At 51.4% G+C, this 27,395-nt stretch overlaps 1 protein-coding gene across 1 annotated transcript; it reads right to left on the bottom strand.

Annotated features, from left to right (window-relative positions):
* Window positions 1-1,977: 1,977 nt before the first annotated feature.
* Window positions 1,978-12,508, bottom strand: LOC133884184 (uncharacterized). The gene is made up of 2 exons (XM_062323532.1): window positions 12,080-12,508; window positions 1,978-2,160 (listed from the first exon to the last, which is right to left on the bottom strand). The coding sequence occupies exons 1-2, from the start codon at window positions 12,506-12,508 to the stop codon at window positions 1,978-1,980; spliced, it is 612 nt and encodes a 203-aa protein (XP_062179516.1).
* Window positions 12,509-27,395: the final 14,887 nt, after the last annotated feature.

Here is a 27,395-nt window from a genome sequence, read left to right as displayed (position 1 = left end):
TATCCTGGGTACCTACGGTAGTTTCTTTTCATCCAAGGACTACTTTTCTAAAGATAAAGATATATCTCAAGAATTACGGAAAACCCTGTGTTACCTGAATATGGTAATTATCTAGTAGTCATCGTCAAGTTCTCTATTAGTACATAAAATGAGGTTTCGACAGATCAATTACATAGCTAGTAAAGATAAGTATTTTGTCTGACCGTGTCATTGAGTAAAACTCTAATTCCTTATCAGGATAAAGTGTCTAACCGGGTTTTCAGGATTCTTAGATCATCTTCTCGAGATTCCGAACGTCTTCGAGTTCTCAGCTGAGTCCTTAAGAAGGTGTTCCATTCAGGTAGTTTTCTAATTAATCCAAAAATATCATCCATCCTTGCAAAAGTACGAGAAAGATAAGGATTTATTTGATTGGGCTGAGATTTTTCTAAAAGTTGTTGTTTAAAAATTATTTATGAAAAACCTATTTTTAATTGACTTTTGATACAATTAAAATATATAATATATGTAATACATTATAGAGAAGCGACGAAACACTTTTGGCTTTGCGGCGCGCTAAGGGTGGCAATTTTTCCCGTTGGGTCGGGTCCCTGCGGGTTTCAGACCCGACAGGAGCGGGTTCGGGTGAAAAAAACCCCGCGAAGCTATCAGGTCGGGTCGGGTTAGGGCCTTGACTTGGGTCGGGTTCAGATCTGTTTTTTCATCCGTGGGTGTCACCGAAACCCGAAACTCTGCCCACCCAGTGCCCGCGCCCGCCCCGCCCCACCCCGCTCGCCCGCCCTGCCCCGACCCGCCTCCGTCACATTGCCGGGTTTTGGGTCCCCATCGGGGCTGGGGACGGGAGTGGTTTTGCGTCCGATATTAATTTCGGGTTCAAATCGGGTTTGACGAGTTAGATTTCGGGTTGAGCCTATTCCAGCAAAACCCAACGAGTAGACCCGTTGCCATCCCTAGGCGTGCAGTGTCTGCCACTAGCCACGGCGCGCTCGCTGCTTTTACATGCGGAGGTCGGCCGGCCACCATGCACGGCCGACTGAGCCAGCGCCAGCGAACGTTGCCTCTCTGGTCGATCGATCTATTCTAGTTGAGCTGGAGTGGCTGATCGCTGCTGTCGATCGATCTGGTTTCGCGCGGCGGGGGATCAAATGGCCAATGATGGGGAGGGAGAAGTGGAAAAGTGCGCATGCCTGCCACGGTGAACTTGATTGGCTCGGCGATCTCCTTCATTTCGAATATGATCACATGATCCGATCCAACGAGTGCGCATGGAGGTGAAAAGTTGTGCCGGACTGCCAGGGTAATGGAAACCACACTGCCGGTGCACATGCAGATGAGAAACCCGCCGGAGCTGCCCCATTGGTGGATACCATGCAGGGAACGGAGTGACTAGGGAAATATAACTCTACATACCTTTGCACGTATACATCTATCTTATCGTTCATCTTTTGATTGATACGTATCTATCTGTTAATTTTTTTATATATTTTATTACTTACTACTACTATTTTAATATGAATTTTAACGTAAATAAACAGCATTAATAAACTATATATCCACATATCTAGTGAAATTTTTGTATACGAGTGACAATATATAGCTGACCATATAACCAGTTATTTATTCTGACAAAAAAAGAAATGTTACTTGCAACTACTGTATTTTTTCTGTGTATATGTCATACAATCTTATCATATTGTTCGTGTTCTGTCTACCGCACTAGTTGTTGTTAGGACTAGATCTTGTGGGAAGACGGAGAAAGGAACGGCTCTAAATGACATCTGCACAACTCGTTAACAACTATCCATCTATTGACTAAGATGTTGTCGAAAGAAGGTAGCTCATCCTTCGCAAGTCCTACCGTATCTACATCAGAAGCTTCGGCAGTATATCTAATACGGATGCATCAACTCTCGAATATTTCTCAGGCAGTATCATATCTAGATACAAGTCCAGATCGAAACCAGCCATCTCCAAGAGTTAATTAGCATATGTTTGTGACCGGAAAACGACCTCACGGACCTTGACCAGGAAAGAAGACAATGGTATATACAATGGGCCCATATCTCTCGACTCTTCAACTGTCAAACAAGAAGCATCTTTTAAATACCCGTATGCATTATGAACATCTCTGGTGACATATTTCAAGTCTGGTGACATACCCTTATTTTAAACAACATGTGAATTAGTAAGAAATATTGCAAATTTAACAATCAGTAAAAATATTTGGCTCCACTATTATCGGTGTATCAGGAACCAGGGGTCCCTGAATTCCGAGGCCAGGCCAGCCATCCGCCACATGGCGCCATCCCGCGGAGTCTCTCCCGCAAGGTGAGAAAAGGTCAAGTCCCGGGAGAGGGTACTCAGGGCCGCAGTCGGTGGCCCCCGAGTACCCCAGTTCCCCGATAATCCACGAAATCTGAGTACCGGGAAGAAAGTGCTCGGGAAGGTGTACGGTGGCCCCCGAGCACCCTAGTCCCCCGACGACCAAGAGAGCTAAGTACCGGGAGAAACATGTCCGGGGCCGCCGGCGGTGGCCCCTGGGCACCCAAGTATCCTGAGGACTCACCGAAGGAAGTTCCGGGAGAGAGTGCTTGGGGCTGCGTGCAGCAGCCCCCAAGCACTCGGTTCCTCGAGGATCCGTACAAGTATGTCCGGGAGAGAGTGCTCGGGGGAGGTAAACAGTACCCCCGAGCACTCGGTTCCCTGAGGACAAGAAAGGGCATTCTCGGGAAAGAGTGCTCGGGGAGGTGAACAGTACCCCCGAGCACTCGGTACCCCGATGACCCAGAAAGTCCCCTGGTGGAGGCCCCTGAGGGGCCCACCGATGAGGTGTCAACCAGTCAAAGGTTCAAGATCGCATTTAAAGAGCGTGCGTGGCCTGTCACCTCCAACTGCTCCCGCCGCGCTCAGCGTCAGTTCCTGCCACGTTCTGGCAGAGAGGCGTGGGGTTATTAATTGCACAGGTCCCGTCCCGTGCCATCCGGCCTGTCTCAGGATAACGTCGTAAGGACCAAGGCGTTCCGTCTGCCGCGCTGCTGTGGCAGAGGAACAAGACAGGGCGGGCACGCCGGGTCGCTCTGCGGCTGCCCGGTGGGCCCTCTCCACGGCGCCCGTTGCCAGGGCATTTATTGTGACGGATGACCGGGCGTGCGGCGCATTTTCCACCCCCGGTCACTTTGTCTAGAGGAAATGATGACGCCCTTTCCATTTATGGTATCTCGGAACTCGTGCCCCTCTCCTGTTCGGGGCACGTTGCGGCCGGCGGGTACTTAAAGCAGCCGGCGGCACAAAGAAAGGAGAGAAAAAAGCGGAACACATAGCTGAATGCATCTGGAATAGATCCTGAAGCATAGACAAGAACACCGCGCAAGAGAAACAACGGCAGAGAAGTGAGCAACACGAGACAGGCTGAAGAACAAAGAGCCTCGGGCTCTAAGATAGACAAACATTCTTGTAACCAGCAACATCCTTGAGGGACTTCTTCAGGGCATTTATAGTATCCATACAGGAGTAGGGTGTTACGCCCCCGTACGGCCCGAACCTATCTAAATTCCGGTGCATTTACTTCTTCTTGCACTAGGCCACCACACCACCACCGGCCGTTGCATTCATTCCCATTTATTTCTCCGACGAATAGACTCAGGATCATCCCCCCCGCCGAATCTCTAAAAAGGGGTCTCTCGGGATCCCTGCGACTGGAGTTAATCCTCCGATAGCTAGCGCGCCAGGTAGGGGGAAGCATCCCTAAATCTGTTTGTTTGTTTTCTTCCGCAGAAAAAATGGCCGGTGGTCATCGCCTCCAGCGTTCCAACTCCAGTTCCAGCGGGGAAATGCAGCCCCTCGCACAGGAGGCCCCAGCCGCTACTGCGTCCCTGCAGCAGCCGCGATCTGCACGCGCGGCGTTCCCCTCCCAAGGGGACTAGGGCGTCGGGCCCAGCAGGGCCGTCGCCGCCGTTGCCGGTGCACCATCCGACCCCCAGCCGGTGGTCAAAACTCCTGCCGCCAGGTCCGTGTCTGGACAGCGCCGGGCGCCTCTCCGGCGTAGGCTCGCCTTCGGCGACGCCAGCCCCGGGAGCACGCTGCTTGCAGCACACGTTCTCCTCAGGCATCCGCCAGTCCAGGCGACGGGGGAAACCCCGGAGGGCCGCTAGCTCCAGGAAGTCGCTGCCCTGGTCGGCACTGCCCGCCGCCAGGTACTGGCCGAGAGTTCTCGCGCCACAACCCAGCGTGGCGCCGCTGGAACCGGCCCATCATCAGGTGGCGCTCGCGCTGGCCAGGGGGCCTCCAGGCGGAGCGCCGCCCCCCTGGCCGCGTCCGGAGCCCAGGACCTCTGCTTGCACCTCAACAAGCGGAGAGGCCTCGAAGACGCACGCGTCACTCTCGAGCGCCAGCGGGAGACTCGGCAGGAGGCCGAAGCTGAGGACCAGGCTTCCTCTTTGCCGGCCTATGATCGCCGGAGCTCCCCGGCTTGCCGAAGTTCACCGCCCAAGAACGCCACCCGCGCCACAGGGTACGGCACCGGCTGTCGTGCCTTCACTAGCGAGCTCCGCCGGGTCAAATGGCCCTCTAAGTTCCGCCCCGAGCTGCCGGAGAAGTACGACGGGTCCATCGACCCCGTTGAGTTCCTCCAGATATACACTACTACCGTCCAAGTGGCTGGTGGCAGCGAAAAGGTGATGGTTAACTATTTTCATGTTGCCTTGAGGGGCTCTGCCTGTTCTTGGCTCATGAACTTACCCCTAGGGTCTATTAGCTCCTGGGATGATCTTTGCCACCAGTTCGTGGCTAATTTCTTGGGCACGTTCACGCGCCCCGGCCTGGAGTGCGACCTCCACGCCGTCAAGCAGCAGGAGGGGGAGACGCTGCGGCGCTTTATTTAGCGCTTCAGCTAGGTCCGCAACACTATCCCGCGGATAACCCCCCACGCTGTCATCGTTGCTTTCTGGCAGGGCGTCCGCGACGAGCGGATGCTCGAGAAGCTAGGCACGCACGAGGTCGAAACCACTGCGGAACTTTTCGCGCTGGCCGACAAGTGCGCCAAGGAGGCAGAGGTGCGGGCTTGGCACGCTCCGTGCCCCGAGCGCCCCGCCGCCGATCAACCAAGTTCTTCCCGCTCCGACAGGCGGAAAAAGAAAAAGAGAAGGAGGCGTGAGACCGTCCCCGTCGAGCCGGCCCAGGACCCCGCCCGTAGGCCGGCCCAAGAGCCCGACCGCCGGTAAGAACGCCGGGCGGCCACCGACAGACGGCCTGCGCCCGCGAGAGCCCCGGCCCGGGCCCCTCCTAGGGCTCCGGCTCCCGCAAGGGCTCCAGCCCCTGCCCGGGCTCCCGCTCCAGCAAGGGCCCCCGCCCCTGCGAGGCCCGAGCCAAGCAAATGGTGCCCAATCCACTAGACCAGATGGCATGACCTCACGGAGTGCCGCACGGTCAAGGGCCTCGTCGAGCAGCGCCAAAGAGACTGCGACGAGCTCCGCGGGGGTGGCGACGATGAAGCCGCCCCCAACAACACAGAACTTGGCTTTCAGGAGCCCGAGCACACCGTCGCCTTCATCGACGGAGGCGCCTATACGCCTTCCTCACGGCGCGGCATCAAGATCATGCGGCGCGAGGTATGCTCGGTAACCCCGAGCGAAGAGGTCACAAGGCCCCTGAGATGGTCGGACGCCCCGATCACGTTCAGTATGGCCGATCACCCCGCCAGTACTGTAGGCGTGGGGCGACTACCCTTGGTAGTGTCCCCCACCATCTGCAATGTAAGGGTCGGCAGGGTGCTAATCGACGGGGGCGCAGGCCTCAACCTCCTTTCCAAGGAGGCCTTCGAGAAGCTGCAGGTGCCCTCCAGGCGCCTAAAGCTGTCGCTTCCGTTCTGCGGGGTGACACCCGGGCACTCCCTGCCCTTCGGGCAGGTTGAGCTGCCCGTGACTTTCGGGAGTCAGGATAACTTCCGCACGGAGAACGTCATCTTCGACGTCGTGGAGCTCCTCCTCCCCTACAACGCCATCCTCGGGCGCCCGGCGCTCGCTAGGTTCATGGTGGCTGCGCACTATGTGTACCTCACGGTCAAGATGCCGGGCCCAGCTGGCCCCATCTCCGTGTCCGTCGAGCAGTCATACCTGGCCTTGGTCTCAGCTCAGGCCGAGGTTGAAGGCTGTCCAGGGGTCCCGGGACCCTCTTCATCCAAACCCCGACTCACCGCCAACGCCTCCGTTCCTACGAAGGAGGTCGTGGTGGGCGAGGACGCCTCCCAGGTCATCCGAATCGGCGGTGACTTGGACGGCAAATAGGAAAGCGCGCTCGTCACCTTCCTCCGGGCTAACGCCGACGTATTTGCATGGCAGCCGTCCGACATGCCCGGGATCTCTAGGGAGGTGACCGAGCACCACTTGGCTGTGCGTCCGGACGCACGCCCGGTGAAGCAGAAGGTCCGGCGGTAGGCGCCTGAGCGCCAGGAGTTCATCCGGGAGCAGGTCAGCAAGCTCCTTGATGCCGGATTTATCCGAGAGGTCCTCCACCCCGAGTGGTTGGCAAACCCAGTTATCGTTCCGAAGGCCAACGGCAAGCTCCGCATGTGCGTGGACTACACCGATCTAAACAAGGCTTGCCCCAAAGATCCTTTTCCTTTACCCCGCATAGATCAAATTGTAGATGCAACCGTGGGATGTGATCTTTTGTGTTTTTTAGATGCAAACTCTGGTTATCACCAGATTCGCATGGCCGTAGAGGATGAAGAAAAAACTGCTTTTACCACTCCGGTGGGGACTTATTGCTATGTGTCGATGCCTTTTGGTTTGCGCAACGCTGGGTCTTCTTTCCAGCGCGCTATCCGCATCACCCTTGATTCGCAGGTTGGCCGCAACGTCGAGGCCTACATCGATGATCTCGTGGTCAAGTCCCAAGACCGCGCCACCCTGCTCGAAGACCTTGCCGAGACTTTCAATAGTCTCCGCACTACCCGCCTGAAGCTCAACCCCGAGAAGTGTGTCTTTGGGGTACCTGCGGGCAAGCTCCTCGGTTTCTTGGTTTTCAGCCGAGGGATCGAGGCCAATCCAGAGAAGATCCGGGCCATCGAGCAGATGCGACCCCCGGCTCGACTCAAGGAGGTCCAGCGTCTCGCCGGCTGCATGGCGGCCCTCGGGCGCTTCATCTCCAAACTTGGGGCGCGGGGGCTCCCCCTCTTCAAGCTTCTGAAGAAGATCGGTCGTTTCGACTAGACGCCGGAGGCCGAGCAGGCCTTCCGTGATCTGAAGAAGTATCTCACCTCACCACCCGTGCTGGTGGCCCCGTCCGAAGATGAGCCACTGCTACTCTACGTATCGACCACCCCTCAGGTCGTAAGTATGGTGCTGGTGGTGGAGCGCGATGAGTGCACGGGGTCAGGAGCTGGGTCCCAGCTCCCGGCCGCCCCCGGGCACTCCCCCATCCTCGCGGCTCCCCCCGAGCAGGGGGTCGAGCCCGAGCACTTGGCTCCTCCCGAGCAGGGGGTCGAGCCCGAGCACTTGACTCCCCCCGAGCAGGGAGTCGAGTCCGAGCACTTGGCTCTTCCTGACCAGGGAGTATAGCCCGAGCACCCGGTCAGCCCTGACCACGTCGCCGAGCCTGGGGGCTGTAGCAGGCCCTCGGGTGAGGCCGCAATCCGGGCCCGCCGGGTACAGCGACCGGTGTACTTCATCAGTGAAGTCCTCCGGGAGGCAAAAACAAGGTACCCCCAGGCTCAGAAGCTGCTCTACGCCGTGCTCATCGCTTCCCGGAAGCTGCAACACTACTTCCAATCGCACAAGGTCTCGGTGGTTACCACGTACCCATTGGGGTCCATCCTCCGGAACCGAGAAGGCACTGGGCGTGTAGTTAAGTGGGCGGTGGAACTGGCGGAGTTCGACCTGCATTTTGTCAGTCGCCAGGCGATCAAAAGCTAGGCACTCTCTGACTTCGTGGCAGAGTGGACGCCCGTCCCTGAGGTCGTCCCAGAAGAGATCTCTACATATCCTGGGCACGATGCACCCGAGTACCGGATCATGCATTTCGACGGTTCCCTCTCGCTGAAAGGCGCGGGGGCCGGAGTGGTTCTCACTTCCCCAACGGGTGAAGAACTCCGGTACGTCGTGCAGCTGCAGTTCCGCGCATCCAATAACATGGCGGAATATGAGGGTCTCATCGCTGGCCTCCGAGCCGCGGTGGGCCTCGGGATTCGTCGCCTCCTGGTCAAGGGAGACTCCCAGCTGGTGGTCAACCAGGTATCTAAAGAGTACCAGTGCACGGATCCTCAAATGGCGGCGTACGTGGCGGCAGTCAGGAAGCTGGAGAAGCGCTTCGACGGCCTGGAGCTGCGGTACATCCCGCGCCGTGACAACGCTCTGGCCGACGACCTCTCCCGCCTTGCCTCCTCCCGTGCGTGCGTCCCTGCTGGAGTCTTTGAAGAAAGACTCACACGGCCTTCCGTCCTGCCTGCCGAACAGGACGAAGGGGAAACCTCGAGCTTAATTCAGGGGACCTCGGCGGCGCCCTCAGTGGGAAGCCCCGACAGGGTGCCGCTGTCCGGCGAGTGTGCTGCGCTTGCTGATTATTCTCAAGATGCCTCGTGGATGGACGAGATCCGAGGGTACTTGAAGGAAAAGTTCCTCCCGGGGATGAGGCTTCTGCCGAAAGAATTGCTCGGCAGTCCAAACGCTATGCCATAGTAGATGGGGATCTCTACTGGCGTAGCGCATGCGGCATTCTCCTGAAATGCATCACCCGGGCAGAAGGCGGCGAGCTTCTCGCTGAGATCCACGAGGGCGAGTGCGGTGGCCATGCATCGTTCCGCACGTTGGTCGGGAAGGCCTTCCGGCAAGGTTTCTACTGGCCTACAGCCCTCCAGGATGCTACCGAGCTGGTCCGGCGCTGCAGAGCGTGCCAGTTCCACGCAAAGCAGATTCACCAGCCAGCTCAGGCTCTTCACACCATCCCCCTGTCATGGCCTTTCGCGATCTGGGGGCTGGACATTCTGGGTCCATTCCCCCGAGTAGTCGGGGGCTATGAGTACCTCTACGTTGCCATCGACAAGTTCACCAAATAGCCGGAGGCGGTCCCAGTCATCAAGGTGACCAAGAACACGGCGCTCCAGTTCATCCGCGGCATCACCAGTCGCTTTGGTGTCCTGAACCGGATCATCACCGACAACGACACTCAGTTCACAAGTGCCCTGTTCGGGGACTACTGCGAAGACCTTGGCATCAAGCTCTGCTTCGCCTCTGTCGCTCATCCTCGGAGCAATGGGCAGGTCGAGCGTGCCAATGCGGAGATACTGAAGGGGCTCAAAACCCGGACCTACAACGTGCTCGCAAAGCACGGGAAAGGGTGGATCGACGAGCTGCCTGTCGTGCTATGGGCCAACCGGACCACGCCAAGCCGCGCTACCGGGGAGACTCCTTTCTTCCTCGTGTACGGCGCTGAGGCGGTCCTCCCCTCCGAGCTCACTCTAGGCTCCCGTCGGGTGCATGCCTACTCCGAAGGCGAGTAGGAGCAGCAGAGGCGCGACGACATTGACTATTTGGAAGAGCGCCGGCAGCGTGCCGCCGTCCGAGCAGCCCGCTACCAGCAAAGCCTGTGGCGCTACCATCAGCGCCACGTCCGGGCCCGGTCTCTCGAGGTGGGGGATCTAGTTCTCCGATGCGTCCAGTCGCACGAAGGAAGGAATAAGCTGTCCCCTATGTGGGAAGGCCCCTTTACCGTGATCGGTGTCCCGCGAGAAGGCTCTTTCCTGTTGGCAGCAGAAGATGGGCAGCTGCTCCCCAACCCGTGGAACATCGAGCACCTGCGCAAGTTCTTCCCGTAGATGGCCATGTTTGCAGGCTCAGGTCAACCAGGCCGGGGGCTTCCCCCCGCCCAAGTTGACCGGGGGCTATCACTAACTGGGTAAGTCACCCAACCTTGTAAAAAAAATTGTCAATACAGTATGAATATCAATGTGCAATCCTTATGTCAAATTTCATTTTTCTGGATTTCATATGTTTAATCTGTCTGGTGAGATGCTCGATTGTGCGAGAAAAGTTCGCTCTCTCATTTTCCCCGCTGATAAAAGAGTCCCGATCGGTATGCGTGCGGGCAGTTGCGCTGACTTATGTCTGTTGTGGTGGCCGTGGTGTTCGGTGTCGTGACAGTCTCCCGGGCACTACCGAGTCCCTGGGGTTCTCGGGTAATCCTATCGCTTGAGCCGCTCGAGTAGTCCGGAGCCTAGGCCCCAGGGGCGGGCTGTCGGTGCTCGGTCTGTTCTGTCATACCCGGGTGCCACCGAACCATAGGACCTCTGGGTTATGCCTCTGTTTGCTCTTGTTCGCCGGTCTGGGTATTCGAGAGGTCTCGGGTCCAAACGAGAGCAGTCTATAATGAGTACCGCACTAACAGAGCACACCAAGCAAAGAATTTCTCTATTTTTTCTCAAGTCACAGATCGACAATCAAAAGCAAAGGCAGCTCGACCGTGAGGGCCTCAGTGCCCAGGTCGCTGCCCGGCCCTAAGGGTCCTCGGGTGGTCCTACCGCTCAGGCATGACTGGTCGGGACCGCCTGATCCCGGGCCCCTCATGCGCACCCTGGTGCTCGGGCGCCCCGGCTTCGGGAACTAAGTTCCTGGGCACCCCGAGCTCGGAGTGCAAGCCCCTCCTGGATCGGTTGGCCGAAATGCCGACAGCTATCCGGTGAGTGGTTAAATTCAGACAAATTTACATTCAGTAATATTTTGTTCCCGAGTCATCCTCGGGGGCCCTCGTACTCTAATCTGCTCAGTGAGATGGTCTCCTCGCGCACAAACCATATCGCCTGTCCACTTTTTTCTAGAACGACAGAATGGTCCGTAGAAAGGTGTACCGTACGTGCGGTAATGTCCGATCGAAGTCTTTCATGGTGGTCGTGGTGTTCGGTCCGCTTGTAGGGCCCCGAGCATTACCGAGCCGCTCGAGTAGTCCGGAGCCTAGGCCTCAGGGACAGGCTGTCGGTGCTCGGTCCGGTCCGTCCTAAGCCCGGGCACCACCGAACCATGGGACTCTTGGTCGCATTCCCGCCCGCACGTGTCTCCAGTCTACTGGCTGAGTGGTCGCAATGTGGAAAAGTGTTCACCGGTCATGGCGTGCTCCGTGCTGGATCGATCTATCTCCCGAGCAAGGAAGTTCGTGCCTTTATCTTTTCACTTAGCCGTTGAGGACTCACGAGGGCTTGTGGGCTGAACGCACCGAGAAGGACGATCGGGGCGATTTCGTTCTCGGGGAAGGAAAGGTCGGGGTCGGTCCGACTGAGTACTCCTCGGGGCATCAAGTGAAAACAGCATAAACTTCATCAAGCACTCAGAAGAATACCGGAGTTGCGACCCCAAAGAAAGGCCTCCATTATATTCACAAAAAAGGACAGCTATTCTGAGGGATCACTCCCATATTTACATCAAGTAAAAAGAAAAGAAGAAGAAAAAACTACTACAAAAGCCTAGTCGGAGTCGGAGCCTTCGCTGTTGCTCCTCGGGATTGGGGGCGGCGGTGCCTCCCGCGTGAAGCCGGCCGCCACCGCGGCGGCGGTGCTCCGAACTGCCTCCCGGGTGGCCTCCTCCTCGGCTTCAACCACCCCTTCCTGAGCTAGCTCCAGCGGGAAGTTTGGGTCCCGGCTCCGGTAGCAAGACAGGACGTGCTCGGCCACTGCCTGGGCCAAGCCACGCCCCTCCTGGACGGCGAGTTCCTGGACGGCCTGGGGCAGCGCCTCAAGGCGCTCGCAGACCTTCTGGAAGCCGAGGGCGAACCGGCCGGGGCCCGCCCCCTTCTCCTCCACGAGAAGTTGCCCGAGCCCGGCCACCCTCACGGACCGCTGCATCCGCCGGAGGACGTCCTCTAGCATCAGCTGCAGGCTGGCGCGTTCGACCGAGGCGGCCTCGAGCTCCTCCGTCGCGGTCCGCAGCCGCTCCTCAAGCCCCTGGCCCCCGGCCGCACCGGCAGAGCCAGCACCGGGTGCCTGGCCCTCAGCCAGCTTCACCTGCCCCGCCAAGACGGACAGGGCCTGCTCGCGAGCAGCCAGCTCTGCCTCGGACTTGGCGGCCCGCTCCTCCCTAGCAGAAGCGGCCGCCGCAGCCTCGGCAGCCTCCGTCTCTCGGCAGGCCAGCAGATCCTCCCGGGCTCCCAAGTCCGCCACCGTTATCTCGGCGTCGGTCTCCCGGATTGCGACATCCTCCTCCCGGCTTTGGAGCTCCCCTTCGACGTGCTGGAGCTCCTCTGCCCAGTATTCGAGCTCGGCGTGGGTCCGGTCGACCTCGTCCTTCTGACGGGCTAGGTTAGCCTGGAGGGCCTCTGTTGCCCTCTCGCGGTTCACGGCCGCCTCCTCCCGCTCCTGCGCCTGCCTCTCCCTGGCGAGGGCCTCGGTAGCCTGTTGTCGCGACGCCTCGGCCAGGCGGGCGGCGTCTTCCCTCTCCCGCGTGACCTCCGTGCGGGCGTCCACCAGAGTCTTCCGTTCCCGCGCGACCTCCGCGCGGGCCTCCTCCGAGGCCTTCCGCCCCTCCTCCATAGCGCGCTGCTCGTCCTCGTTGGTGGGAGTCGAAAACGCGCCAAGCCGCGGTAAGCTGCGCTCTCTCTGTGGCCAGAGCGGCACGCTCCGCCTCTCGCTGTGCCATCTCCCCCACTACGACCGCCTCCAGCCGCCCGATCACCTCCCGGGCGCTCGCAAGCACGACCGGGAGAGGGTCGGCGGGTTGGCTGGGCGGCGGCTGGGAGCTGGGTCCCCTGCAAGCCTCCCTCGGGGGGCTCAGGGTCCCCGAAAACTGCCACACGGTCACCCTCCCCGCGTTCGGTGCGCTCGGGGCGGGCTCGGACAGCGCCGAACGCTCGGGCGGCGGCTGCGTTTCTGTCTCGGCTGCCGCGTCCGCCGGCCCCAGCTCCACCGCCCCCGCTAGCCCTGGCTCCGTCGCTGCACTCGCCAGCCCTGGCTCCGTCGCTGCGCTCGCCAGCCCTGGCTCCGCCGGTGCACTCGGCTCGGGCGCGCTTGGCTTGCGGGCTGGCGCCGACCTCGGTGCCTCTGACCGCCCCTGGTTCTCGGCAGCGCCCGTAGGCGGCTTGCAAGAGAAGAATGGGATCGAAACTCAGAATTTAGTCCGGGCAAGACACGCCCAGCAAAGAATGGAGGACGAAACTTACGTGGTTGTGGGTCTTCGGTACCGCCACCTTGCTGCCGGAATCCTGAACTCCGGGCTCGATGGCGTTGACCCGGAGTCCTCCCTCCTTCTCTTCCGCCGGGGGCTCTGTGGGGCCGCCGTGTGGTCTTCGGGCGCCGAATCGGGCCCAAGCAGACCAAAGTGCGGTTCCAGAACCGCAGATGCCGCCCCCGCCGACGGCCCCGCGCTGGACGACTGGCCGTCCCGGCTTCCCCCCTCGCCTGGCAACGGCGACGGCGGGGACTCCGGCACAGGAATAAAGAGCCAGGGGCGCTTTCCCCGGTCCTCAGGCGCCGTCGCCGCCCCGCTGCCGGCGGTGCCTCCTCCTCCGGTGCGGCGGCTGCTGCCCGCAGCAGCCCTACTGCTGGTCTGCGGCTGGCCGCTTGCGGCGCCCGGGCCACCAGTCTGCGCCGGATCGCTTGCGGCCTCCTCGCCGGCCGCCTCGTCCACCCCGGTGGTCTCGGTGGTCTCGGGACTCCGGCGCCCCAGCCGGTCGACCAACCCCTAGGCGTCAAACTCCAGCAACTTCACCTGAATCGCCACCCGGTCAGGATTGACGCAGAGCGCCATCTCTTTCCACGGGAGCTCCGCCCGGCTCAGGTCATCCACCCCGGTCACCACCCGGAGCATGCCCCTCAACTCCGGCATGCCCAGGTCCCAATCCGCGCCGATCTGGCTCCGGGTGATGTCCTCGGGGCCGGTGTAAAGCCAGCAAGGCCGGGCCCGCTCCCGCAGGGGCGCCAGGCGACGGCGCTGGAAGTCCGCCACCAGCATCACCGAAGTGAGCCCGGGACTCGATGCGCTCCAGGACCGACTCCAGCCGCGCGTCCATCGGCGGCGGCACCTCCCAGGTCGCCTTCTGGGGTTCCGCCGCCACCTCCGGCAGGGTCAGACGGTCGTGGGGGTCGACGTCGACGTAGAACCAGTCGCGCCGCCATTCCTCCCACTTGCTTTGCAGCACCTGGGGAATATATCACTCCCCCAGGCCGTCCCGCAGCCGGAAGCTGCAGCAGCCAGCGACATCCGCAGTGGAGAAGCCCCTCTTCTTCCCGGCCGACCGCAGCGCGAAGAAGTGCCGAAAGAGCGTCACCGACGGCGGCACCCCCACGAACATCTCGTAGAAGTGGGCGAAGACCGCCAGGATGACGACGGAGTTGGGGCTGAGATGTACCAATTGGATCCCGTAGGTGTCGAGGATCTGGAGGAAGAACGTTGAGAATGGCGGCACCAGCCCGGCCACCACGAAGGAGGTGAAGAGGACGATGCACCCCGGGCGGTTTGTCGCCGGCAGGAAGCTCGCCGGCGTCACCACCAAGGCCCCTTGCTGGCCTTCGGGGACCAGCAACTTCCGAATCTTCCCCGCCGCCTCCTCGTTCGACAGGCGGGACTCCGGCAGCATGCTGTCAGGAGTTCTGTCGCGGCGGCTTCCTCCTGCTCTTGGCATTTCGTCGGGGCGGGGGATGATCTAGACGGTGGAGAAGGGAAGGTGCTCTGATCGCCTAAGGAGAGTCTAGGGCTCAGGAGTGCAAGGAGAGCAGGGGCTAGATCACGAGATGGCGTAAAGAGGGGGGCGGTTCGCTCCCCTCCTCCTTTTATACCCCAGAGAAATTCAAACGTTGCCCGCCGCAGCGCACTCGACAGGACGGTTTCATCGATCGACGCAACCGCGAGGCGAGTCTCCCACGGGTCGTGCGGTGTCAGCGGTTGCCAGGCGTATTTTCCTCGATTTGTGTGGCTGCCGCGCGTGCCGCCTGCCCCGTCGTCGTGTGCCGCCTGTCCCGTTGTCACACCCTTCGGGAGTTGTGTGGACGTGCGTCCATTCGATTTCCCGATGGGTCGTCCGGAAGACCTGAACCGGAGGGGCCACCCTCTGGAAGCTCGCCACGTGGCGTCGGTATCGGCCTCGGCCTCGTTGGTGACGAAGGGCCCATCCGCAGTCTCTGGGCCATTGCCTGCCAATGGGCCCGGGGGCTACTGTCGGTGTATCAGGAACCGAGGGTCCCCGAATCTCGAGGCCAGGCCAGCCATCCGCCACATGGCGCCATCCCGCGGATTCTCTCTCGCAAGGTGAGAAAAGGTCAAGTCCCGGGAGAGGGCGCTCGGGGCCGCAGTCGGTGGCCCCCGAGTATCCTAGTTCCCCGATGATCCACGAAATCTGAGTATCAGGAAGAAAGTGCTCGGGAAGGTGTACGGTGGCCCCCGAGCACCCTAGTCCCCCGACGACCAGGAGAGCTAAGTACCGGGAGAAACATGCCCAGGGCCGCCGGCGGTAGCCCCTGGGCACCCAAGTATCCCGAGGACTCACTGAAGGAAGTTTCGGGAGAGAGTGCTCGGGGCTGCGTGCAGCAGCCCCCGAGCACTCGGTTCCCCGAGGATCCGGACAAGTGTGCCCGGGAGAGAGTGCTCGGGGGAGGTAAACAGTACCCCCGAGCACTCGGTTCCCCGAGGACAAGAAAGGGCATTCTCGGGAAAGAGTGCTCGGGGAGGTGAACAGTACCCCCGAGCACTCGGTACCCCGACGACCCAGAAAGTCCCCTGGTGGAGGCCCCCGAGGGGCCCACCGATGAGGTGTGAACCAATCAAAGGTTCGAGGCCGCATTTAAAGAGCGTGCGTGGCCTGTCACCTCCAATTGCTCTCGCCGCGCTCAGCGTCAGTTCCTGCCACGTTCTGGCAGAGAGGCGTGAGGTTATTAATTGCACAGGTCCCGTCCCGTGCCATCCGGCCTGTCTCAGGATAACGTCGTAAGGACCAAGGCGTTCCGTCTACCGCGCTGCTGTGGCAGGGGAACAAGACAGGGCGGGCACGCCGGGTCGTTCTGCGGCTGCCTGGTAGGCCCTCTCCACGGCGCCCGTTGCCAGGGCATTTATTGAGACGGATGACCGGGCGTGCGGCGCATTTTCCACCCCCGGTCACTTTGTCTAGAGGAAATGATGATGCCCTTTCCATTTATGGTGTCTCGGAACTCGTGCCCCTCTCCTGTTCGGGGCACGTTGCGGCCGGCGGGTACTTAAAGCAGCCGGCGGCACAAAGAAAGGAGAGAAAAAAGTTTCACTAGAGGTCATAACTGATACTTGGCTGCCTGTAGGCAATCCCGCGGGTGGGGCATATAAATCGTACTCCTTGATCTCTTCATGAGCTTAATAGAGATTACCCATCACATAGACTGCAACCAACTGTCGGGCTCATATAGGTGTGTTCTTTCAAGAATGCTCTGCAGGATAACATCTTTGCTTATTAAAGCCAACACAACATATTAACGCAATAGCCAACATGCGTTATAGATCTCTAAAAGTTTTGCATCTTCACTGGAGTAAGTTGTAAAGTACTCTTCTTCAGTCAGACTAATAGCTTGTTTTTTCTAGGTCCTAATTTACGGGATGTCCAATCATATAGACTGTGTTACCATTATGATATAACTCACATGGGTCTCATACCCATCTCTCTTGATGTATTCTCTATCACATTCCATAATAATCCCTTTGTGAAGGGATCTGTTAGGTTCTTAGCTGTTAGAATATAATCCAAGGTTATCACTCTGGAGTTTCTCAATTTTCTGACAAACTTCAATCGTCTCTTTATGTGCCTTGTGGACTTGTCATTATCCTTAGAATTGTTTACTTCGATAATAAACGTACGATTATCACAATTCGTAAAGATAGCCGGTACCAGTTTCTCAACCACAGGCAAGTTCATCAACAACTCACGAAGTCATTCTGCCTCAACAGTCGTTGTGTCTAATGTAGTGAGGTCTGCTTCTATAGTTGACCTCGTCAAAATGATCTATTTGCAAGACCTCCATGAGACAGCAGCATCACCTAGAATGAATACATATCCACTTGTGACGTAAATCTCATCAGCATTAGACATCTAGTTTGAATCACTATAACCCTCAAGTACCGATAGGTACCTAGAATAGTGAAGACCATAACTTATAGTACCAAGAAAATAGCATAGGAATCGCTCAAGCGCATGCCAATGTTCATTGCCCGGGTTAGAAGTTAATCGACTCAATTTGCTTATAGCAAATAAGATGTCAGACCTTGTAGCACCAGCTAAGTACATGAATGATTCAATAAAATGAGAGTATCTTAGTTGATCCCTACCGCTTTTCTTATTCTTTCAAAATATCACACTAGGGTCATAAGGTGTTAGAGAAGGTTTGTTGTTCTGGTATCCAAAGTCCAAAGCGGCTCAAGACCTTCTCAACATAATTAGATTGTGTAGGAGTAATCCCATTCCCTCCTTTGATTAGTTTGATGTTTAAGATTACATCAGCCTCACTCAGATCTTTCATATCAAAGCTTTGAGACAAGAAAGACTTGACCACATTAACCACGTCAAAATTTGTCCCAAATATCAGTATGTCATCAATATACAAACACAATATAACTCCCTCACTCCCACCATAGCGATAGTACACACATTTATCTGCCTCATTGACTGAAAAGCCTGCAGATTTTAAAGTTTTGTCAAACTTCTTATGATATTGCTTAGGAGTTTGTTTAAAACCATACAAGGACTTCAACAACTTACACATCATGCGCTCCAGACTTTTACTACAAATCTATCAGGCTGCTCCATATAATTTTCCTCGTCCAACTCTGCATTAAGGAAAGTTGTCTTAACGTCCATCTGATGAACGATAAGACCATATGAGATAGCCAAAGAAAATAGCACTTGGGACGTATTTTCTTGCTCAGTAGTAAGGGTTCATTCGTGAATGTATTTTCTTGCTCAGTAGTAAGGGTTCATTCCAGCTTGCCATTAGTCACCCTGTAGACATTCATAGCCATCAGCCATAGAGTGACATTGACTTACCATATCTTAAAGTGCATACTACAAAACTTGTCTAGCCTTAGTGCATTGACAAATTCAGCCATTAATAAATCAAAGTGCCTACAATAATTTTTTTAAATTGTTGAAAAATAAGACACTTTTAGGATTGATTTAATCCATAAATAATTATTGAGCGTAAAATGATAAACTAACATGTTCATATTATCAAAGCATAATCTAGACACGTGTATGATAATATTATATATGACTAGATCTAATATACTCGAAATTAGAGATTGCAGGAAATAAAGTACGAGTGATATAATTTTTACGTATTGATCCTACGTTGTGAAGATTGTTAGGATGTAGGTTGCACCATGTTGATGGCACGATCGATCTTACTGACGACGTGACGGATTTGTTGACGATGACAGCGGGTGGCGCCCACGCAACCATGAAGACGAGCCGTGGTGAAGAACTTGAGCAGCCGTGCGAAGCGTTTCTCAAAAATCTTATTCGCCATCTCCCGGTGCAAGATCTCAAGAGCGAGGGTTTTGGAGACTTACTCTTCCGGTTGCTGGTGCACGCCATTGTCGGGATAGAGTAGACTACAGTGGCAGCGTAACAGCGAGAGGAAGAGAAAAAAACTCTAATTCTTATATATACTCATGTAATAAGAGTGTTCATAAATTGAGAGTTACTCTCATCAATAGTTTATCTTCTCACTCTAATAAGATGGGATACTTAGATATATATAGGGAAAAAAATCTCTGGTTTTACTTCTATTAGCAATATGATACTAATAAAAGATGAATCTTATTATAGAACATATCTCCGCAATATGAGCGTTTAAAATTTATTAAGAATTATTAAAATTATATGGACCCCTATAATTCTAACAAAATATTCCTCCTGTTTATTCTCCCTCAGTTTCTGGTTTTCCAAATTTGACCAAAATCAAATTCAGAATTTGGGGAGAAACCCCAAATGGACAGCAACTACTTCTGCTGAGTTCTGCAGGGAGCTCGGTGTAATTTTATACCAGCACAAACAAGTGTCCGTGTGCTGCTGCGCTTGTGCGCGCAGGGCAGGGTAGGGCAGGTCAGGCCGGTCACCGTGTGTTATTAAAATTATATAGGCTTCTATAATTTAACAGTTTACGTATATCATATTAATCGGTAACTCATTTGAATACAAATAGACGTAGACTATTTTATATAAGTTCATGCGACGGCGTTTCACGAGGACATAAGCCAATCCACATAACCCTTATTTATTTTTTCTGATTTCTTTTTTGCATCTAGCTTTAGAGTGGAGCAGCTCCTTTCTCCTCTTCTTCCGATTGATTGCACGCCGCCGCGCAACCCGCATCGGCCTGTGATCTTTATTTCCTATCCGCTCGCCTGCTGCCGCACGTCAGGCTCTCTGGTGCTGTCACGAAGTCATAGGCTCTCTGCTGCACTGTGTTGATCGGCCGCATCACGCAAGGGGTCACCAGAAGGAATCCACCTGTACCATTCTTATTTTTAGAGATAAGAAGATTTATTTTTTAGTTAGGATGGATGAGAATTAGTTTTTTATTTAGTCGGTAGGGTTAAAGTAGATATGACGAGCTATATTATAAACGTAGATTTTTTAGAGAATTTTAATTAAATATTAGCTTAGCGTTTTGGATCAAATTAATTAAAATGGGTTGCTAGTGAGCTCTAGTTTACTTATAAAAATATTTAGAATTTTTAGATCACTCTTTATACTCATAAATAAAATCAAATGATAACGAGAAAACTGGATGAGCCGATCTGGCCGTTTTCACCGGACCGAGCCATCCAACATAAAGAGATAATATTCCCTGATGTGAGATCACTCCGTCCGCTCCCGTCCTCGTCGTTCGCCAAACCAAACACCGCGTTTCCTGGATGACCATCTCCGGGATGGCTCTGTTCGACCATCCAAACACACGCTAAACCAACTCATATAAAGGTTCAAAAGCCTCTTTATAATATTTGCTTTTTTATAATATTTGTACCCATTAAGAGTTAGAGAATTTTTTTAACTCTCCTTAGAGATTGATTCCACCACCTCCACTCTTATCTCTTTGTCCAGAATAAATCACTTCGAAATTGTTCCACTAGCGACATCCGGTTCCGAAGAGACTGAGTGGGCCTTCTCACCGATTTCGCACCGCGCGGGCCTTCGGTCTAGGCATTCCATGCAGGCGACCTTCGCACAACGCGCGGGCCTTCAGACCAGGCCTTCGGCGCACGCGGCCTTCGGACCGGGCTGACTCCGAACCAGACCTTCCGCACAAGCAGGCTTCAGCTGGCGAAGGGAGGCCTTCCGCTGACGAGCCCATCCGACCTTCGGTGGGCAAAGGCTTGATCAGACTTCAGCTTGCGGAGGGCCCAGCTCATGAGGTAACCCCAGCAGCTGGGATTCGAATTTGGTTGTGTGTCAAGGCAATCCACATAGTGGATTTGATTCGAGTGGAGGAATTTTTTTTCAAAAAGCTTGATGCTCGGAAAGGTGGACTGTTATCTATTGGTGGGAGGATCATTTTGATAAATACTAGTCTCTCTAGTGTTCCTACTTACCACATGTCAATATACTTACTCCCTAAAACTGTTATGGCTAATATTGATAAAACTAGAAGGAAGTTTTTTTTTGGCAGGGTGGTGGAACCAAAAAGAAATATCATCTTGTTAAATGGAATGTCATATGTAAACTTAAGAAAAAAAAGGGGGTTTAGGTATTAAGAATATTTCTATAATGAATATTGCCCTCCTTTGTAAATGGTGGTGGAAGTTAGAGAAGAAAGAAGACTTATGGCAGGAGATAGTTAAAAATAAGTATCTTCATTCCTGTATTTTTGCCGGGGTTAAACATAAGCAGGATGATTCCTCGTGCTGGTATGACCTCCTTAAAGTTAGAAGGTTTTATATTCAAAGAAGGAGGATTAAAATAAATAATGGTAGAAATACAAGATTTTGGGAAGATACTTGGATTATGTCAAAACCTCTGTGTGATCTGTTTCCTATTCTGTATAAAATTTGTAATGACTATTATATTTTAGTTAACAATGCTTTTCATAAGAATTGGGATCTACCTTTTAAGAGATGGCTATCTACTGAGCTACAGTCCCAGTGGAGTTTTATTCGAAGTCTTTTAGTTCTAGTTGATCTAAATGATAATGAGGATGAGACTTTTTAGGCTTTTAAAAAGAATGGTAATTTCTCGGTTAAGTCTATGTATAATTGGTTAGTGAGAGGTTCTCCTAACACCTCCTTCAAATATATTTGGGATGCTAAACTACCTCTGAAGATCAGAGTTTTTATGTGGCTTTTAGAACATAATGTACTCCTCACTAAAGATAACATGCTAAGGAGAAATTGGTGTGGTGATGGAACTTGCTATTTTTGCACCTAACATGAGTCTTGTGTGCATTTGTTCTTCTTATGTCCAGTAGCTAAGGTTTGCTAGGGTTTTGTTGCTTTGTTCATTGGAGCTGATTCCATTCATAATTCTGTTAACTAGTTCTATAACTGGGTTAACACCTTTTTACCTCAAAACAAAGAGTTTCATGTGGTTGGCTTTGCCGCAGTCTGCTGGGCCATCTGGAAAGCAAGAAATCGTGCTTGTTTCGAGATGAAACTGATACATGACCCTAGTGAAATAATTTTTCATGTTTGTGCCTTTTTGAACATTGGGCAGATCTCTTGAAGGGGCTTTGCAAGGAGGAACTTATGCAGGGTGCTCAAGGTTTACTTCTTACTGTCATGAATGCTCTTGCTGGCCAACAGCAATCTGTTCCCAGAGCCCTTCCTAGCAACCAGCTGATTATCTCGGAGGAGCAGTCTAATGAGGATGAGCAAGTTCCTGGCGAGGATGCTGAGGAGGCTTCGTGATTTCTTCAAGTCTATCTCCTGTGTGTGGGTCGGCTTTGGTCGCCTAGCCTGTAACCCTTATGCTTTTGGACATGTCTTTAGCCATATCAGTATTGCTATGTGAAACTGTTAGCTTACTTGTTCTTTCTGATTTTCTTTGTTGGTATTTTGACTTGCTAGTTCTATCCTTCTGACTGGTTGTAAGATACTCAAATGATAGTTATGTTACGTGGTAATGGAGAGGGAGTTTTCTCGTATTAAAAAAAAAGGCAATCCACAATCCTACCACTAGTCGGCGAATGCTGTTGTGCTTTGTTGAGCGCGATCTCTCTTTTTAACTTAGCTTCATAACCCGGCTCTATTGCGCGCCACATACGCATAACCTTTCCTGCGCATAGGGATTTGAGTATCAAATTTCAGTCACATCGCAGCAGGGATCACACTAATCCTTATCTTATTGTGAACCAAACTGCACACTAATCCTTATCTTATTGTGAACCAAACTGCAATTGAGGGGATAAAGCAGCCTGAGAGCAATGTGCTTTTAGCATCAGTTGAGAAAATGCAGTATGATGTGACTGTGGATGTTCTGCACACTGTGTTCTCAACTTTTAGTACCGTTCAGAAAATTGCAATGTTTGAGAAGAATGGTGGAATGCAGGCTCCAATTCAATATGCATGGTGTGGTGTTACCACTGGACCACTTTTGTTTTCGTGCCTTGCTAGGCGTGTTTCCTTCTTTTGGCTTATGTTTCAAAAGCACAGATTCGTGCCTTACTAGTGACGCGTCGCCTCGTCCGATGCCGGGGTGAGACGTCTTGCTGGATCTTTCGGACGTGCATTAGAGGCCTAATCTGCGTGCCACCTTTATTTATGTTATATGTGCACCGAATTATTTATTATTTTCTTATATGCGGAAGCATTTAAATGTGAAAATCTATACCTTTGGCACGTGCTTGCGTTGCATAAGTGCGCAAAAATGCATATTGCTTGTTTAGATACCAAAGTATTTACTATTCACATGTGAAGCATTGTATATTCATACTAATGCGTTCATTCTTCATGCATGCATAGTGCTACATTATATATGCGTTAAACCTTTTACCCTTCGGTTATATATTGAAGAGTTTATTTTCCGCAAGCTTACATTATATTTGCATCGAAGCGTGTATTTTTGCATGAACTCCGAGGTATTTACCTTCTATGTGTTTATATGATATAAGTGAATCGAAGTAACTGTTGTTACTCTTCGCAAGTATATGTAGGTTTTTATTGTGCAGTTTTTTACCCTTCGTATAAGATAGATCAATGTTAATTGCCGAAGTATTTACTCTTCGCGTACTCGCATTACATGCGCGTCGTGCTACTTATTCTTGCTTATTACCAAATTGGCTATATTTTGTGTGCTTGCATTGCACGCGTGTTGAAGCATTTACTTTTCTAAATATGTATACTAAACCATCACTCGAGGGACTTCATTTCCTCACTCGAAGGTTTTGGTCTTTCATACAGGGTTCTTACCCTACACTTAAGAGTTCATTCCTTTCACGCAGGTCTTTATCCCTTGCTGAAGGGATCAGTGACGTCCTAAGAGCGGGGGGAGGGGTGGATGAATTAGGACACTTAGAACTATTTTAACTCCAAAAACAACACAAAATAAACCTATACCAATTTCTATCTAAATGTGCTCTTAGTTTATCTAGTGTGTCTACTCTACCAATCAAAGCGCTTGCAACCTATCTAAGAAGGTAAATTGCAAAATGTAAATGCGGAAACGTAAATAAGGTAGAGAGAGAAAACTCAGCACAAGAATTTTTTCTTGTGGTATCGATAGCATGAATGTCACCCTTAGTCTATGCTGGAGCTCTACGAATGATATACTCCCGGTCGGCACCTAGTCACGGCTCTTGAGCCACCAAGTCACAAAGACAAGGTCTCCACCCGAATGAGCTATCAAGCTACTAAGATAAGGTCTCACCACTACCATCTCTTCCGGTTTCTTACCGTCATGATCACTTCGAAGCTTGAGCCATCAAGGCAAGGGTCTCCGCGTCCCCGTACAATCGCCTTGCCGTCGCTCCACACTAAGTTGGATGGTGAACAAGCTTGCTGGGGAGTCACTAAGACTACAAGGTGCCGACGTACCACTTAGTATAAGGTTAGGCCACTCCTTGATCTACTCTCTAGGCAGCAATCACCTAACAACACTTTCTCTAGGCCTATAAGCACTAATCACTCACTAATCTTGTACTTAATCGTCTTGGATAATCACTTTAAGCACTTTGGTGGCTTGAATATCTTCTCAGGTGTACATGAACTTCTCTGAACTCCAGCAGCACGTCACTCCTTCAAATGACCGAGTGGATGAGTATTTATAGCCTCAAACCCGCATACTAGCCGTTAACCCAATGACTCAGAAAAGTTGTTAACACCGGATGATTCGGTGAGAATAATAGTACTAACACTGGATCATCTGGTAAGTATAATCTCACAAACTAGCCGTTGAAACCCCACTTAAGCTTCTATGAACACCGGACATACCGGTGTATACTTCATCTCTATCACCAGACTATCCGGTGTTATCCTAAGCCATCCGAGTTTTTCCTTCTTATCGGTGTAAATTGCTCTGGTGTAAGCATCCGATGCATATCACTTCATCACCGGACTATACGGTATGTTGACTTCAGCCAATCGAGCCAATGCAACCCTCTTTGGAAATAATGCTTCGGTGTGCACAACCTTCATCACCGGACCATCCGATGCGTTGAACTTCGTTCTGCCTCTTTACACTGTTTATTGTTCGGTGTGTGCAACACTTTGATTACCGAACCATCCGATGCTTTGATCTTTAACTTCAATGGCTGCAACCTTCTATGGATAAAATACTATGGTGTGTATCTTCTTTGATCACCACACCTTTCGGTGAGGTCTTCAAACCTCTCTCCCCTTTGCCAAATATGCTTTGGTAAGTTCAACACCTAGAGCACTGGACCATCCAGTGATGACAAATCTTCCTAGGACTTCTTCAATTCAGTCCAACTTTGTCCCTAGTAGTTTCTTCATGTATTGCATCAATGAGACATATTAACATATATTATTGACAAATATGTTAGTCGCATAGAATATATTGTCATTAATCACCAAAATTACAATCATGGTCTAATGGGACCATTTTCGCTATAATCTCCCACTTTTTGTGATTGATGACAACACAACTCACATAAGTGGCAAATAATAGATGATACCAAATGCAAAGATCATAAGCGAGCACAAAGTCTTACCATATTTCTTGGATGCATGTTCTTACCACTTAGTCCCCTTTTGTTGTGGCTCTCTCTTTTTTTATTGTCATTATCTCCCTTGAACGACCTATGTAAGAGCTTCTCTTTTGTCAATCTAGGCATCTAGCATATTTTCTTCTCCCCCTTTATTAACTTCTACATTCCTAGATGTCTTGCTTGTTGTTACAATCTTATCGCTTTGTTCATCTTGCTTTGGTCGTAAACTTCTCCCTCTTTATTAACAATCTCCCAAAAAGGGCTATAAACACATGTTAAACTCAAGGAAAAAAATATTAGAGCACATGGGAGAAAGCTTCACAAATCATGATCCAATAAAAGGATACCAATTATATGGATATCACTATAAAAGAATGATACCAATTGTAGACTATGAAAGCACATGGATTATAATTTATAAAACTCACATAATATAGTCTAAACTCCTCCTATATGTATGCATACATATGATGAGAAAGAAATATATGCACAACTAGATAATATATCAATATAGGAAGTTTAAGCTATATTATAGATTTAGTTAGCTTAAATAAATAAAAGATTTAACAATAATACCAATTGAAGCATTTAAGCATTGGATACCTTCGGGGACATATTGATTGCTCCATGAGACTACAAAAGATGTCACTAGAAACACATGTTAGTCTCAAAATCACAACCTATAGGATATACTCTTCCTAAATATGTGCATACAAGTGTTGAATACTTGTGATATATATATATATATATATATATATATATATATATGCACTTGTTATCGATAACAATGGGGATTTATCCTATAGATTGGATCATGGCACATAAAAGATACCAAATGTAAAAACTAAGGCCAAAAAATAAACCTACAACTAATAAACCATATAGATTGCTCATAAGTTAGAGATAAGTACTATATCATGGCTCCCTATAACTTTAAATAAGTGTGATATGTCAAGAACCTAACATAAGTATTTAACTTAATTGATCGATCAAGAACCTAACATAAGTATTCATGTAGCGACCATTTTATTTGTATAATGCTGATGCCAAAGTCGAGTAGACTCGTAGTCCTTGACTCAGCCGATCTCCCCCAATCATCCTACCAAGATCTTGTCGATGTTATACAGAGGCAAATAAAATCCTTATACATAAAATTCTTATAAATCATTTATAAATTGATAATTACTTATTGGCATTCGAATAGGGTCTATAAGTGTTACATAATGAAAGGTGGGATACACGATACGACCAAGAAGGATGTGATGATGGTCCGTACACACTTTCCGGTAATAACACACCTCTAATGCTTGTATCTGATGATAAAGAGTCTTATTGAACTAACGAATACGTTGCGTTTTTATTTGAAGTGCTACAAGCAAGGTATTGATACCGTTCTTTATAGATACATATTTGTTAGTTTCTTAGGGTAAATGGGAGGTACACAACGAACCATGGGGACGTAAGTCATCATTGCACCTGCATATTTTTATTTGATTCTATTTCCGTTGTCAGTAGTATTTTAACTATTTTAGTTACATTTTTATTTCAGGTACGAATGATTGAATGTACTCACACCTCGCTCAAAGATGAAGATATCTAAAACGTCCAACGTGACATATGTCGGTTCATTATGCACGAAGTCATTCACAAGAGTAGCAAGTTCTTTGACTTCGGAGGTGAATTGGCTAGCCATTCGAGGCTTTGTGAGTGTGAGATGAAATAATACTTGTGATGTAAAAAATATTTTATTTATGAATATTATTGTATTTATGTTAAATATTGTACTTGGGTTGATTCAAACGTTGTTGAAATCTATGATGTTAAAATTTATCTTGAAAATGTGTTAAAATCTGAAGGAAATAAAATATATGCCTAATATTAATTTTTGAATAAAATATATACTACAGACGGATCCTTATGTCACCCGAATGTGGAAATCTACCTATCTACAAGCGGATACAAAAGAGACCACATATGAAAATAATTTACATAAGCAGTTCTCTTAATTCCAGAGGCGGTCTCTGAAAATAGTTTTTATATAGTGGGAATCATTTGAATATAAACTTATAAATAAATCAGCTAATTTAAATACATGATCATACTTGAGTTATACTCAAATGGTTGTACGCGGATCATTTCCAAAGAACGAGAAGAGGTGTAAACGTGGTGGTACGAATGCAATTTTCTCAAACATTTTAGCTCTTGCATGAGCGGAGAAAAACTTCCCGCCTTGCAAACAGCAACATCATAAGTTGGCCGCTTCCAATCAGATAATCACTTCAAGTAAAACCAAAACAGTGTAGCAATG

This window comes from Phragmites australis, chromosome 1 (genome assembly GCF_958298935.1).
Source record: "Phragmites australis chromosome 1, lpPhrAust1.1, whole genome shotgun sequence".
In the NCBI taxonomy this organism is placed as follows: domain Eukaryota; kingdom Viridiplantae; phylum Streptophyta; class Magnoliopsida; order Poales; family Poaceae; genus Phragmites; species Phragmites australis.
Note: the sequence above shows the minus strand (reverse complement) of the source record. Positions and strands in the feature narration are given on the sequence as shown.

What these genes read in the sequence shown, in the direction of transcription:
- LOC133884184 (XM_062323532.1), bottom strand. Translation starts at nt 12,508, where the DNA reads ATGGAGGAGGGGCGGAAGGCCTCGGAGGAGGCCCGCGCGGAGGTCGCG. An exon ending in GAGAGACGGAGGCTGCCGAG is followed by an intron (nt 2,161 to 12,079) that starts GCTGCGGCGGCC and finishes GTTTAAAATAAG; the next exon opens with GGTATGTCACCAGACTTGAA.